Source organism: Strix uralensis, chromosome 4 (genome assembly GCF_047716275.1).
Source record: "Strix uralensis isolate ZFMK-TIS-50842 chromosome 4, bStrUra1, whole genome shotgun sequence".
In the NCBI taxonomy this organism is placed as follows: Eukaryota; Metazoa; Chordata; class Aves; order Strigiformes; family Strigidae; genus Strix; species Strix uralensis.
Genome location: NC_133975.1, coordinates 36,114,612 through 36,127,503, shown reverse-complemented (window position 1 = coordinate 36,127,503; position 12,892 = coordinate 36,114,612). Strand labels below are relative to the sequence as shown.

At 41.3% G+C, this 12,892-nt stretch overlaps 1 protein-coding gene and 1 long non-coding RNA gene across 6 annotated transcripts in view; one reads left to right on the top strand and one right to left on the bottom strand.

Moving 5' to 3' along the window:
- TLR3 (toll like receptor 3) overlaps nucleotides 1-11,878 on the top strand; it is a 53,545-nt gene extending 41,667 nt beyond the window's left edge. For 4 of the 5 annotated variants that reach the window (XM_074866349.1, XM_074866352.1, XM_074866350.1 and 1 more), the window contains 6 exons: nucleotides 7,100-7,203; nucleotides 7,421-7,645; nucleotides 7,962-8,082; nucleotides 9,133-9,261; nucleotides 9,662-9,740; nucleotides 10,576-11,878. In XM_074866349.1, the coding sequence (XP_074722450.1) occupies nucleotides 7,100-7,203; nucleotides 7,421-7,645; nucleotides 7,962-8,082; nucleotides 9,133-9,261; nucleotides 9,662-9,740; nucleotides 10,576-10,649 (732 nt within the window). In that variant the 3' untranslated portion in view covers nucleotides 10,650-11,878. The remainder of the gene's footprint in view (nucleotides 1-7,099; nucleotides 7,204-7,420; nucleotides 7,646-7,961; nucleotides 8,083-9,132; nucleotides 9,262-9,661; nucleotides 9,741-10,575) is intronic. The other variant, XR_012628689.1, reaches the window with a different exon arrangement.
- On the bottom strand, nucleotides 170-6,621 carry LOC141942637 (uncharacterized). Its single transcript, XR_012628690.1, has 2 exons — nucleotides 5,850-6,621; nucleotides 170-5,336 (listed from the first exon to the last, which is right to left on the bottom strand). It is a non-coding gene; the product is annotated as an uncharacterized LOC141942637 (long non-coding RNA).
- Nucleotides 11,879-12,892: the final 1,014 nt, after the last annotated feature.

Below are 12,892 nucleotides of genomic sequence, written 5' to 3'. Positions count from 1 at the left end.
AAAGGTGCTTTTTACCACTAAAATATTGCTGAAGTTAGTTTACAGGAAAACACTTGTTAAACTGTATTCTGCCCTTAGAAAAGGCAGTAGGCCTTACCTGTTTTTGTGGAAGCTTGTGGGGACGAAATCCCGTGCAGGCCACGGGAGACAAGACCACAGACAATCAATATGATTGGAAGTCAAGCTCAAAGCTTTATTAGCAAGCAAGCCCTTATATGCTCTTGTGCTTTCTAAAAATAGCAGCAAGCCCTTATATACTCTTGTGCCTTCTAAGAATAGCAGCAAGCCTTTATATATTGTTGTACATTCTAAAAGTAGCTCCCCTCGGTACTTTCCACAAACACTGGTACCCGCACATAGCCAGTAGATAAGTTCCTGCTTTTGCCATTCCAAAAGGTCCCTTCTTTATCAGTTTCTTCCTTAACGAGCACATTCTTTTCTTCTGGCCTTCTTGTAACTATTTCTTGTTTTCAGACGTTGTTAATCTTCTGCCCGAGTGCTGGTAGTACTTTTCCATTGTCAGTGTGGGCAGAAAGTTCAGTAAGCCAGCATGTACACCAACATCTTCCCCCTTTCTTTTTATTAAAGCCTCCATGCTATTTTCCACACAAGACAGACAACATCTCATTAAAATAGGAAGACAACATATCAATAATCTCACTATTATTATTGGTCCTGCTAACATTCTCAAAAGCTCTGTAATCCACTTTGGCCACCCTAGACTTCCTAAAACTCATGCAAAGGAGAACAAACTTGCTGAATCTTATGCATATTATCTTGCAGTTGCTGAAGCTGATTAGATATCGACTGAGGGTGATCAGAAAGGTTCATACAACACATGCCCTCAAATTCTTCACATCCTTGTCCTTGTGCCAGTAACAAAAATCTATAGCCGCTCTATTCTGCAAAACAGCATGCCTTACACTATCTACATCCATCAACAAATTACTTATTATATTAGATGTTAAATTAAATTGTTTTATACTCCAAGAAGCCATTTTGTCAAGGTGGATAGGGCTTTTGCAACCCACGCTCCTGGGGCCAAGAGAGAGGCAGCAATAATCTCTCCAGGCCCCCATAATTCCACTTGGTCTCAGCAATCTGGGGTGAGTTCATGATGTGTTATGGCCCGTTTTGATCTTTGATGTTTTTTAAGATTTCTTATACTAGGGGCAAATAAAGTCAGCCTTCCCAGGTAGCACGGACCTCCAACTACTTTGGCAGGAATCTCTCCCCACGCTCGATCCCCACATATTAAAAAATACCCAGGTGGTAACCTTTTAGCGGAACCATTATTCCATATTCCTCCTTCTTCAAGATGTAGGCCCATTTTAGAAGCGTGCTGACCACCACAAAACCAAGTTTCATTTATCGGTATCGTGACAGGAGTCACATTCTGCCAGCCTTCTCATTTTGATCGATTTCCCCAACCCTAGCGAGCCCACAGTGTATCCCTCCCCCCCAAATCGTATACATCCCCAGGACTGATTCTGCGTGTTATTTCCACTTACTGGGGGAAGAGAGGCTCTCAGCTCTAAGTCTTGTAATGGAAGAGGGGCTGTCTGATTGAGATAATTCACAGTATGTCCCTGTAGCAAAGGCAAACCTGCTTGTGGGCAACTTTTCGTTGCCTGTACTGCGTTGTTATACAATGCCCAACATGTCCTGTAACGTCTTCTGTTCCCTTATTTATTCTTGCCATATTTTTAACAAACCCTTTGAAGTCCTGAGCGCTAAAATATGGCATACCAATCAAACAGGTCTGAAATGGGTTGGTAGCAGTTGCTAAACCTAGGCAAAATGCCTCCTGTCCTGATTGATTTGCTCAGGTTACCCAGAAATTCCTCCACAGGTCAATTGAACTAATTCCCCATATTCCCTGGCCCATTCAGCCATACAGCGGCGGTAACTTCTCACAGTTCAGTACTTTTCCACAGTTCAGTGTTGCAGCTGTCCGCTGTTTTTCCCTGCCACCTTGGCACAACTCAGCAGTTTCTTATCTATCTTCCAAGGCCTGTTCTTCATCAAACCCTAGCTATTTCTCAGAGGCTGTGTAAAGGTGACAGGCCGATGCCTCCCAATCCCCTTTCTTTGTTTTGCAGCTGCACCTGCGAGACTTGTTTCAAGGCTTTATCAATTAAGGGTTAGGCAAACTTCAAAAAAACACAACATAATCAAAATAGTTCCACAGAAGGCTAGAAACAATACAGCAGTTACTAGTTAAAAAGAGTATGCTAATTTCACTACCCATAATTAAGGGATATGACCAAATACTACAAAAATAAACAGTAAGGAAAATACGGAATAGCACACTTACTTAATGGGGTACTAACATTCAGATCCGCAATCACTGGGGAACCCTGGATGCAGCGAGAATTTAGAGTACCCTTCCTCGCAAACCGGAAATCCTATGCGATGCGTCCATCCGTAGGTGAGGCATCCAAAATCACTGCAAGCAGGTCCAGCCTCTAAATCAACAGGCCAAAATAACTGGCAATTTTTTTTGAGAGGAAACATCTGATTTCATCCTCCTGTTGGGTTCCACCCAGAGCCAGGCCACCACTCAAGGGGGAAAACCAAGGGAGTTTCTAATAAGGTTAAACACTTGAGTTCTTAATTCTTAATATTGCTAAACAAAGTTGAATACACACATTCTTATAGCATTGCATCCTTCTTAATAACTACATTTTGCCTAAGCTACATCTTTCACTAGTGACTAGCAAGCCTATATATTTCATTAAGGAGTTGCAATTACTGTTAGCATTTTCTCTTAAAAGAGTTAGCAACCGTAGTGTGATTAAGGACAGCGATAGTGTATTTTGTCCTATTGCAGTAGCAAGCATTGCCCATACATTCTGCTTAAATGATCAGTCGAAGAGACCGCAAACTGTCGGCACAGGGGCATCCACAGCACCCACAGCTGGCTCCTGAGTGTCCACCAAAAGCTGCCTCTCACTCCTCAGGTATGGTCGCACACACCTTACTGGTAACCACTGGGGACCGTGACCTGTGGAGACACAAAGCATAACCTCTTCTCCAGGTTATTAAAGGATATGGTCCTTCCTAGTTACCACTTTCCAGGTTTTTTGCTAACACTTAGGCCTTGCCCTGGACTTGTTGTTGATCTGGTATCTGCGATGAGAAGTGATGCAATATTGGTGGCACCTGTGAGGCAGGGGAAATGTTTAAAAAGTTCATGGCATATAATGCCTTATTTAGCCTTTTGTTAGGTGTAGATAGATATCCTCTATTTCCCCCCTTTTTGTTGTTGTAATAGACGCTTTAGCGTGCCATGCGTACGCTCCAGAATGGCCTGTCCGGTCGGTGAGTGGGGAATGCCGGTCAGATGCTTGACTCCCCACTGTATGGCAGGATGCAAACACTGCTCCAGAAAAGGTGTCAACAGACACATGTACATATTTTAACGTTCCGAATGCAGCGAAGTGAGTGACATCAGATAGCCATAATTCTGAGGAGGCGAGTCCCCGAGGGTTGACGCCACTAGCTGTTGAAGAGAGGGAGTCCTTCTGGTATTCAGGGCAAGTGGCAATGATGTCTTTAGCCTGAGGCCTTGGTAAAGAAAACTGGTTTTGTATTGCCCTGGCATTTTGGTGGAAAAAATGCATGTGAAAGCCGTGCTTGCTCAAAGACATTTGTATTAGCCATTATAACATGTGCATAGTAACCAGAACAATGATACACACAGGTTCCTGACCAGCAAGTAATAGTAGGCGCTGCCTACCTTTCATAATCAGTTTGGCAAACATTTCTGGACGAGTAGTGACCGTCTTGTGCATTTGGTGTGACAAAACAAAAAACAAAACAAAACAAAAAATCCATTCAAGAATAACAAGAGGGTCACTAAGTGTTTCATCCTACTGAAACAGCAGAGCATAGGGCTGCCCTGGAGGGTTAAATAATACCAGTTGATATGGATGGCCAGGCACACATGGCGATGCTTGTGTTTCTGAGATGTCATTAGCTACACGGTGGAGATCTTGTTTCGCTTTCTCTGTAAGTACTCTGGGTGATGTCAGTGAAGGATCTCCTCGCAAAATATCAAACAAGCTATGCAGATCATCATTAGTTAGGCCCAACAATGGCTGTATCCAATTTATGGCTCCTAACAGTTTCTGTAAATCATTTAAAGCCTTAACATCAGTTTTAAGTTTAACCTGTTGCGGGACAATGGTCTATTCACAAATTCTCCACCGCAGGTACTGCCATGGTGATAATTTCTGTACCTTTTCAGGTGCTATTTGTAACCCCATTTGAGATACTGAGTCTTTGGTTAAAGCAAGAGCCTTTTCCATGATCTCCTGTGTTTCTGCTGCTATAAGGATGTCATCCATATAATGATATATAACAGCCTGGGGGACCTGCATTCTAACAGGGCTCAAAGCCTTTGCAACAAACCACTGACACATCATGGGACTTTTTTGTGCCTTATGGTAAAACAACCCAGTGATGCTGTCTTGCAGGTTCACTAACATTAATACTGGGAACAGAGAAGGCAAATTTAGGTGCATCATCCGGATGCAAGAGAATGGTGTAAAAAAAAAAAATAAATCCTTTAGATCAATTATTACAAGATGCCAGTTTCGGGGAATCATTGTTGGGGAGGGCATTCCTGGCTGTAACGTACCCATATCTTCCATGGCATCATTAATGTCTTGGAGATCATGTAAAAGTCACCATTTACCACTTTTCTTTAAAATAACAAACACCGAGGAGTTCTAAGGACTGGTGATAGGTACGATATGTCCTGCACTTAATTGTTCCTGAATTAAATCATTAAGATGGCGCAACTTTTCCATTGGCAAGGGCCACTGATCCACCCACATAGGTGATTCTGTTTTCCAGGTTAGTTTCAGGGTGGGTTGTGCTGCAGTGGCAATTAAGACAGTGCAGTGCCGGGCTCGGCCGCAGGCGGTCGCCCTGCGACGGGGTGGGGGGGGGCTCAGGGAGGCCCTGGGCCGCCGCTGCCAACTCCGCACTTGCAGGTGGGGTGGGCGCGAATGCTGAGTACAGAGATTCACACACTCTGTTTTCCAGATAGAATACTGTGCCGGCATTAGTACTGTTTTTAAAAGTGCCAGCCAATTCCATGGGACCAATTGATATCCATGAACGCTTGCCTCCAGTATACCTGTTGTAAATGAGTTTTGAAGCCCGTCCTCATTAACGCTTTTCTGTAGTTCTTTAATAACAGAAAATTGCAGTCCTCCACAATGTGGCTGACGTCCCGGCTCACAGAGCAACAATCTTTCTCGCCATGTCCATATCCCCTTGCGCCAAGGGTTCTTGCCTCACTTTTACCCACGGATCATCCCCAGCTAAGGGAAGACACAGGCCAGGTTCTCTTTTAGGATGTACAGTGTCAGGGTCTAAAAGATTATCACAGTCTACAGACTCAACATATTCAGCGGCCCCGACTGGTAAAGCAATGGGTGGGGGCGATTCTGTCTGAGTAGTACCTAACTCTCCGTTCCCCAAATCCTTCATATTGGCAGCCGCATGAAAAATTTGAGCTACAGCAGCATCAGTAGCAGTGTCACCTTTCATAGTTTCCAACATCTTTTTAACTATTCCCCAAGTCTGAGTTGCCTTTGGTGTTTGAGAATTTCTTATAGTGATCACTTGTCATAGTTCTCCCCCCAAAGAGTCCCAAAGTCCTAGGTCAAACATATTTCGTGGTCTGAAAAAAAGTCCTGTCCACTGTCCCCATTTTAATAATTTGGACAGTGCTTCTGGGTTTATTGATAAACCCTGCCGGTCCGCTAATCTCATTAAAAAACCCCTGCCCCGACTTTTCTTCTGCGGATACCACGCTTCCCCTGGCTGCTCACCTTGTGTGCACTTTCATGTCTTTTTCTTTGTTTCTTCACCCCACAGCCGTTTCTTCCCTGCCTTGTGTTTACCTTCTTTAAGAAGGACGTTGTCCCCACTGTTGACTGAGTCGGTAGTATATCACGTCGATCACGTTGATAGCAGATCACGTCGGGGTCACCATTTGTGGGGACGAAATCCCATGCAGGCCACAGGAGACAAGACCACAGACAATCAATATGATTGGAAGTCAAACTCAAAGCTTTATTAGCAAGCAAGCCCTTATATACTCTTGTGCTTTCTAAAAATAGCAGCAAGCCCTTATATACTCTTGTGCCTTCTAAGAATAGCAGCAAGCCTTTATATATTGTTGTGCATTCTAAAAGTAGCTCCCCTCGGTACTTTCCACAAACACTGGTACCCGCACATAGCCAGTAGATAAGTTCCTGCTTTTGCCATTCCAAAAGGTCCCTTCTTTATCAGTTTCTTCCTTAACGAGCACATTCTTTTCTTCTGGCCTTCTTGTAACTATTTCTTGTTTTCAGACGTTGTTAATCTTCTGCCTGAGTGCTGGTTGTACTTTTCCATTGTCAGTGTGGGCAGAAAGTTCAGTAAGCCAGCATGCACACCAACAGAAGCTCATGTTTGTATTGATAAAATGCCCTTTTTTGTTCTGCTTGCTGCCTCCTCCCCCTGTACCCTGCTTCCTGTTTTGCACGTTTTGTTTTTCATTTTCAGCCACTGCTGCTGTTTGGTTTGTTTTTTGTTTGGTTTTTTTTTTTTCCCCCTGTGTCTCTCTATTCAGTTCAAGTGACTTCATTCTATTCTGTCTGCTCTTTTTCCATGCTTGTTAGGTAGTGAGATGAGAAACAGAAGAGAGACCACAGCAGTCTCGGTGCTCTCCATTGATGGTTCTGTAGTGGTCCCAGCAGCCAAAAGAAGTAAAATGCTTAGATAAGTAATGCCCAGCTCTGTACCCCTGGGCTGGACTATGCTGAGGGAAAATGGAAACTTCAGAGAATAGAACTCCAGCTTCAACTGAAACTTATATTGCAAACTGAGTTGCAATTCAGTAACTAAATATTACCCAAGTTCTGTTTGTAAGAATCTGTTTAAAATAAGCAAAATAACATATTTGGCCCCATCTACTACTGAGAATTCTACTGAACCATCTTAACATAAACTTTTCTAAGAAACACATAACTATGTGCTTTTTGAGGTCTTCCTTCAAAAAAAGTAAAGGTTGATACGTATTTGTTGCTTTTACTAGGTTCACCGTTTCTCCAGCAACTTCTGTAGTGATTTGAATGGTGTGATGACAATTCAAGCAAAACCGCTCCAACAAAGGCATGTTGCCACAGTAGAAAAAATACAGTAGGTATTGGTATTGACATTTTCAAAATGCAGCATAATTCATATTATATAAAAGATAATTTGCAATTACAAAAAGGCAATAAGAATGCAGTTATCTCCTTCGTGTGTATCACTGATGTGATAATGATTTATAGAGGTTGCGATGATACTCTGTTAAGAAATCTTTTTTTTTTCTTCATCCTCATTCCCTATCTTGTTCTCCTTCCTTTTTGCCTAGGAATGAGCAAGAAGACAAACAGCCTAGCATTGACTCCAGTGCTCCAACTTCAGTGCATAGGTTGGGGAGAATTGCTGATAACAGTGTTCTCTCATCATCTCGGGTACTCCTGGCATCTTCTAGGAAGCTACCAAGCCATCGTAGGTTACCTTCTCTTACTTCTGACCAGCTCTCCTCAAAAGCTCCTAATATGTACAATGATGAAATCCTTAGGGGGACTAAATTGTGAGTTTTTTCATTTTATTCTTTGCTTTCCTCAGAACTTTACTGAAATTTCACCAGTGAAGAAGTGTGCAAAATACTTGAGAACTAAGCTGACATTTGTTATTGGTTCTAGAATTCAGAAAGAAAAAGCAAGCAAGCAGAACTGTGTTTTTTGAGGAGAGGCAATTGTTTTATTTTTTTGTTGCTATATTAGGTGATACTACTTTCTGTAGCTGAGCTCTATAAAGAAATGTACTGCTTAATAATTTCACATTGTTTCAGTGAAGAAGTCTTTAATGTGAATTTTCCTAAAAGAGGAACCCTTAAAATTCTGTAGGGGTGCCAGCTTGGTTCGTTTATCTTCTGCTCGTGCACCTACCACCCGGAATAAGTTACCACCAATAAACTCAGAGGCTGTTGAACAGTATCTTTCAGTACCTCGATTGCAACAGAGCTCTGTAAGTTATGTTCATTTTGTATTGGTGAAGAATTTCAACCTATTTGAAAATAAATTGCTCTGTGTCACTGCTTAAAATGAGCAGTTTTACAATTTGTGTTGGTTTGTATTTAATACATGGTCTTAACATGCTAATGTGTGTTACGTTGGGGTACCATGAGAATGCAAGACCTCAGGTCACAAACAGAGGTGGAAAGACTTTTTCTCTGACAACAGAAAAATCTGTTTAAAAAAAAAGAAAAAAGAGAGAAAAACAACCAACCAGATAGTAAACTTGCGCTTATATGCATCTGGATTTAAATAGCTCTTTTCAGTGTCATTGTCTTGTCAGTGTTAGGATATAAGAAGTAGAAAATTATGCTGAATGAAGTAGAAAAGGATGAGGGGTAACAATTTTAAACTGAAAGAGGGCAGATTTAGATCACATATAAGGAAGTAATTCTTTACTGTGAGGGTGGTGAGACACTGGCACAGGTTGCCCAGAGAAGTTGTGGCTGCCCCCTCCCTGGAAGTGTTCAAGGCCAGGTTGGACGGGGCTTTGAGCAACCTGGTCTAGTGGAAGGTGTCCCTGCCCATGGCAGGGGGGTTGGAACTAGATGATCTTTAAGGTCCCTTCCAACCCAAACCATTCCGTAATTCTGTACTGACTGAAAAAAAAAAACCCAACCTATTCATACTGGCCTATTTTTGAAGTATACGGAAGTAATAAATCACCAGAATGAAAGTAAATTGGCATGTTGATATTATTTTGCTGAATAATGCTTTGAATTGAGACACATGTAAAGTCTATTATTGTTTGTTTTTTTTTTTTTTTTTTAATTAATATAAGCCTTTGGGGATTATAGACTAGCATTAGGGAATGGTCTCAAATCTGTTTGAAAAACATGAGTACCCTTATATTACCTTAAATCAGTGCTTGTAGTTAGTGAAAACATAGTTTTCTTTTCTTCTTTTCTCCTTCCCTTGTGTTTTTTTGTATGGCAATGGAAGAATTACTATTCTAACCAATTCAATTACTGCATTCTCTCAATGTTCTTTTTAATTCTCTCAGCTTCGAGGACGATATGCTCATAGCAGAGTGTCAAGTGCAGTGCCTGGCAGTACAGAGCAACGGCCACTCAGAGAAAGAACTGTTATTATTGATCAGTTTTCAAGGCCGAACACAACTCATACATTTAGGGTATGTTACAATGCAAGTAGGGATATGGAAAAGTGCAGAAGTTTCCATTCATGCCCAGTGTTGGTCTACAGAAGGTCTCATTTACTGGGTCTCTTCTGATTTCTGATGTACAGGGATTCTTGCTGCCTGTAGGGAGGAGCATGTTAAAAAAACTTTGGGAGGGTGTGGGACCTTGAGAAACAGGAGTAGTGTATGAGGAAGAGATTTTTCTCAAGTCTGATTCCTCAGGCAGTTCCTTTGAGGGTGTCTATGCACTAGAAGTGTGCAGTTTTAGCACTGCTTCGAGCTTTGCAGCTTGGTAGGACTCACTCTGCTGGACTAGGTCGTAAAATCTGTAACCAAACCATTTCAGTAGATAAGCATACCATACTAGCTAATAGTGTGTCTTTCTTTTTTGCAGACAGACACAGCTCAGAAGAGATCACTGACTGCCATGGATTTTGCTAACCACAGAGGGACAGGTCAAGGATTTTTAATAGGTAGGCAAAGTAAGAACCACTTGGAAGGCAAAAGGCCAACAAAACCTATTAACCCATACATAATACAGTTAAGAATTAAAGTGCTCAGGGAGAGCCATCTTGGCATAAAAGAACAGCAGGTGTGCTTGGCAGAATCTTTTGAGTTTGGTTTTGAAGTTTCTTCTCACTTGGTCTGTGATAGCCCTAACTCTGACTGTTAGGAATCCCGCAAAGCTGCTTTTTGTTGTTACGACATGGAAGGAAAAGGATTCCCCGTCATCTTGATTTTTCTTTTTTTTTAATATTCCAGCATATTTACCATTATGGCAAGAGTATGTGATGTACAGGCTAGATGTTTTGCAGCTACTAGAGTAGCAACACAGATATATGTTTTTGAACTGTTTCATGGCATAAATTTTATTCTAGCCCCCATATAAATTCACCACATTAGTAAACTTTTTATGTGGGGAAAAATAAAATCGAAAATGTGCATTTCTAACATAAGTATAAAGCTCTCTTAAATAAATAAAAAAGTCAATATCGATTTGCAACTATGTCTTCTATTTATAACACCGAAAGAGAGAGCAGCCCAGCGTGGCTTATTTAGTTCCGTTGTTACAATAAAGCTGACTAACTAGTTCCTGAGGTATTTGAGGGCTTGTACGTAACCTTTATTTGTTTGGAAGTTCCTTGAGTTTAAATAATTATATGATTGGCATAAGTATATAAAAGGTGATGTAAGAATAAGGGCAGGTTAGCAAACATTGATCTGAGCAGGCTGATGAAAGCAACTCATATGTGATCTTGGAGTGTCTTTCAGATTCTACGACAAGTAACAATGTTTTATCTTTTCTAGGCTCACAGCATTACTACAGATCCTTTCAGAGAAATCCTCCAACCTCAAGAAAGAGATTTCAAATTGCTTCTTAACCCAGTTTAGGAAGAAACAGAAACCTCCTGCACTGAATGGAAGACCGAAGCACTAAATTTGTCAGCTAGTATCTTGTGTAACAAAGAACACATGCAGTATGCTGGTTTCTGCTGAGCCTTGCAATCCTCAGGATGCCTGCATTGCCTTCTTTTGAAGTTGTCTGACCAGGGGTTAGATTGAAAATTAAAGCAAAATGAAATAAATGGTTGAGGTGTCTGCTCTGTTTGCAGTATCAAGATACTGCTGCTGCACTTTCTACCTGTAGGAGCAAATAAGTTATGTTTAGGCCATGAAGTTCTGTTCCCACTTTTTCATGTTTCCTCAGTGTTAAAGATGTTCTAGTCTATCCAAACATCAGTCATATATAAAATTTATACTTTTAAACAAGTTTGTGGTATCTCGTCTTTAACTGCTGTTTTAATATTTCTCCATTTTTCAGTCTGTCTGCTTACTGCAGTTTTTCTTTGTAAATATTGTCTGTCCCTACTTTTTCTTCTTCCTTTAATTCTTTTGAGATGGAATTAATTCATTGCTTCTACTTATACTCTGCTAATCATCACTAACTATGGGAACTGCTGGGATAAACTTTGTTTACAGGAAGTAATGTTTTCCCTGCCAGGCCAAACATGTTCATAGATGCTGGGCAACTGGACCTGTATGCTGACAAGTCGGTAAGACCGTTCCCACTTCTTGAGATTTCTTATAAAATATTGCCTGTTATTGTACAAATTAATCATATTTTGAAATATCCGAGCCTTCAAACTTTTAACATGAAAATATGTACTTAAGTGATGAAAGCATTATTTTATACATCTTTGTATAGACCCAAATGGGAAGATCAAAGAGGAGATTGGGATTGTGTTCTGCCCAGAGATCAGAGCCCTGACTATAGTACTGTGTGCATTCACAGTCAGGGGTTCCTCCTTCCATCAGAGAGCCAGCAGTTTAAGCAGATGTGGTTGAAGACCTGTTGAAGGGGAAAGGGAGGAGGAGAAAAACGTAGTTATTTGCCCAAATTGTGCAGTTAAGAATAGAGTCAGTTTCTTCTAGTTGGGAACTAACACCAGTTCTCCTCACTTCTTTTTATGAGTGTTCAAGGATTGGTAATCCAAGACAAAGCTTTTGTAGTGTGTATTTTCTATCTGCACTGTTAATCAGATTTCTGGTTTTTGTAAATGGTCATCAAGCACTGCATTCTTTTGAGTAAATGAAAGCGTTTTTAAACTTTCCTGCCTTAGCATTTTTCTTCTTTGGCTACACTAAGTTTACTCACTGGTGATATTATGATATTGTATCTGAGAAAGCAGAATGCTTTTGCTTTGGAGTTACAGGTTGATTTCATACAGTTGCAGGTCAGTTTGATGCAGTTTCTTCAGAAATCTCAGGTCAAAGATGACATAACGTTCAAAATTCACATTTAAGTCTTCTTCAGAGGTGTGTCCAAAATACACTTTTGCTCTCATGAGTGCTCCCTCCTGTACTATATAGACATTGACAAGAGTGCAGAGAAATGATGGCAAGACGTGTGCCTTACCATCTTGTGGCACTTCATGGCAACCTAGGACCTACATTGTGGACTAAATGAAAAGATGAGTATGTGCCGGTTTGGTTCTGTAACAGCAGAAGTGGGAATCAGAGTGAAGAATCATTCATCACCTGGTACTTGATGAAGGAGAGAAGATTGCTGATCTCTGAAGTGATGGAGCTCAGTTGCTGGATTTCTGCATAGAGAGAAGAGCAGAGCAACAAGCACTGTTTCTGCAGCTTAGAAGGAAAGAAAAGATCTGCTAATTACTAGAGCAGCAATGGAATGTGCCCAGGTGGCAGAGGAGAGGGAAGAGGGATGTTTGCTGGCTACTGGAAGTATTTTAACACTTTTCCCTTTTGGTCAGTTTTTGGGCACCTGACAGAATCATGAGCCATTTTACATCCTGATAATCATCATATATAGAACTGTAGAATACCAGGTTGGAAGGGACCTCAAGGATCATGTGGTACAATCTTTCTTGGCAAAAGCATGGTCTAGACAAGAGGGCCCAGCACCCCATCCAGCTGAATCCTAAAAGTGTCCAGTGTTGGGGAATCCACCACTTCCCCTGGGGAGATTATTCCAATGCTGATTGTTCTCATTGTGAAAAATTTTCCTGTCGTGTCCAGTCAGAATCTCCCCAGGAGTAACTTGTACCCGTTACCCCTCCTCTTTTCCGTGTGACTCCTTGTAAAAAGGGAGTCTCCATCATCT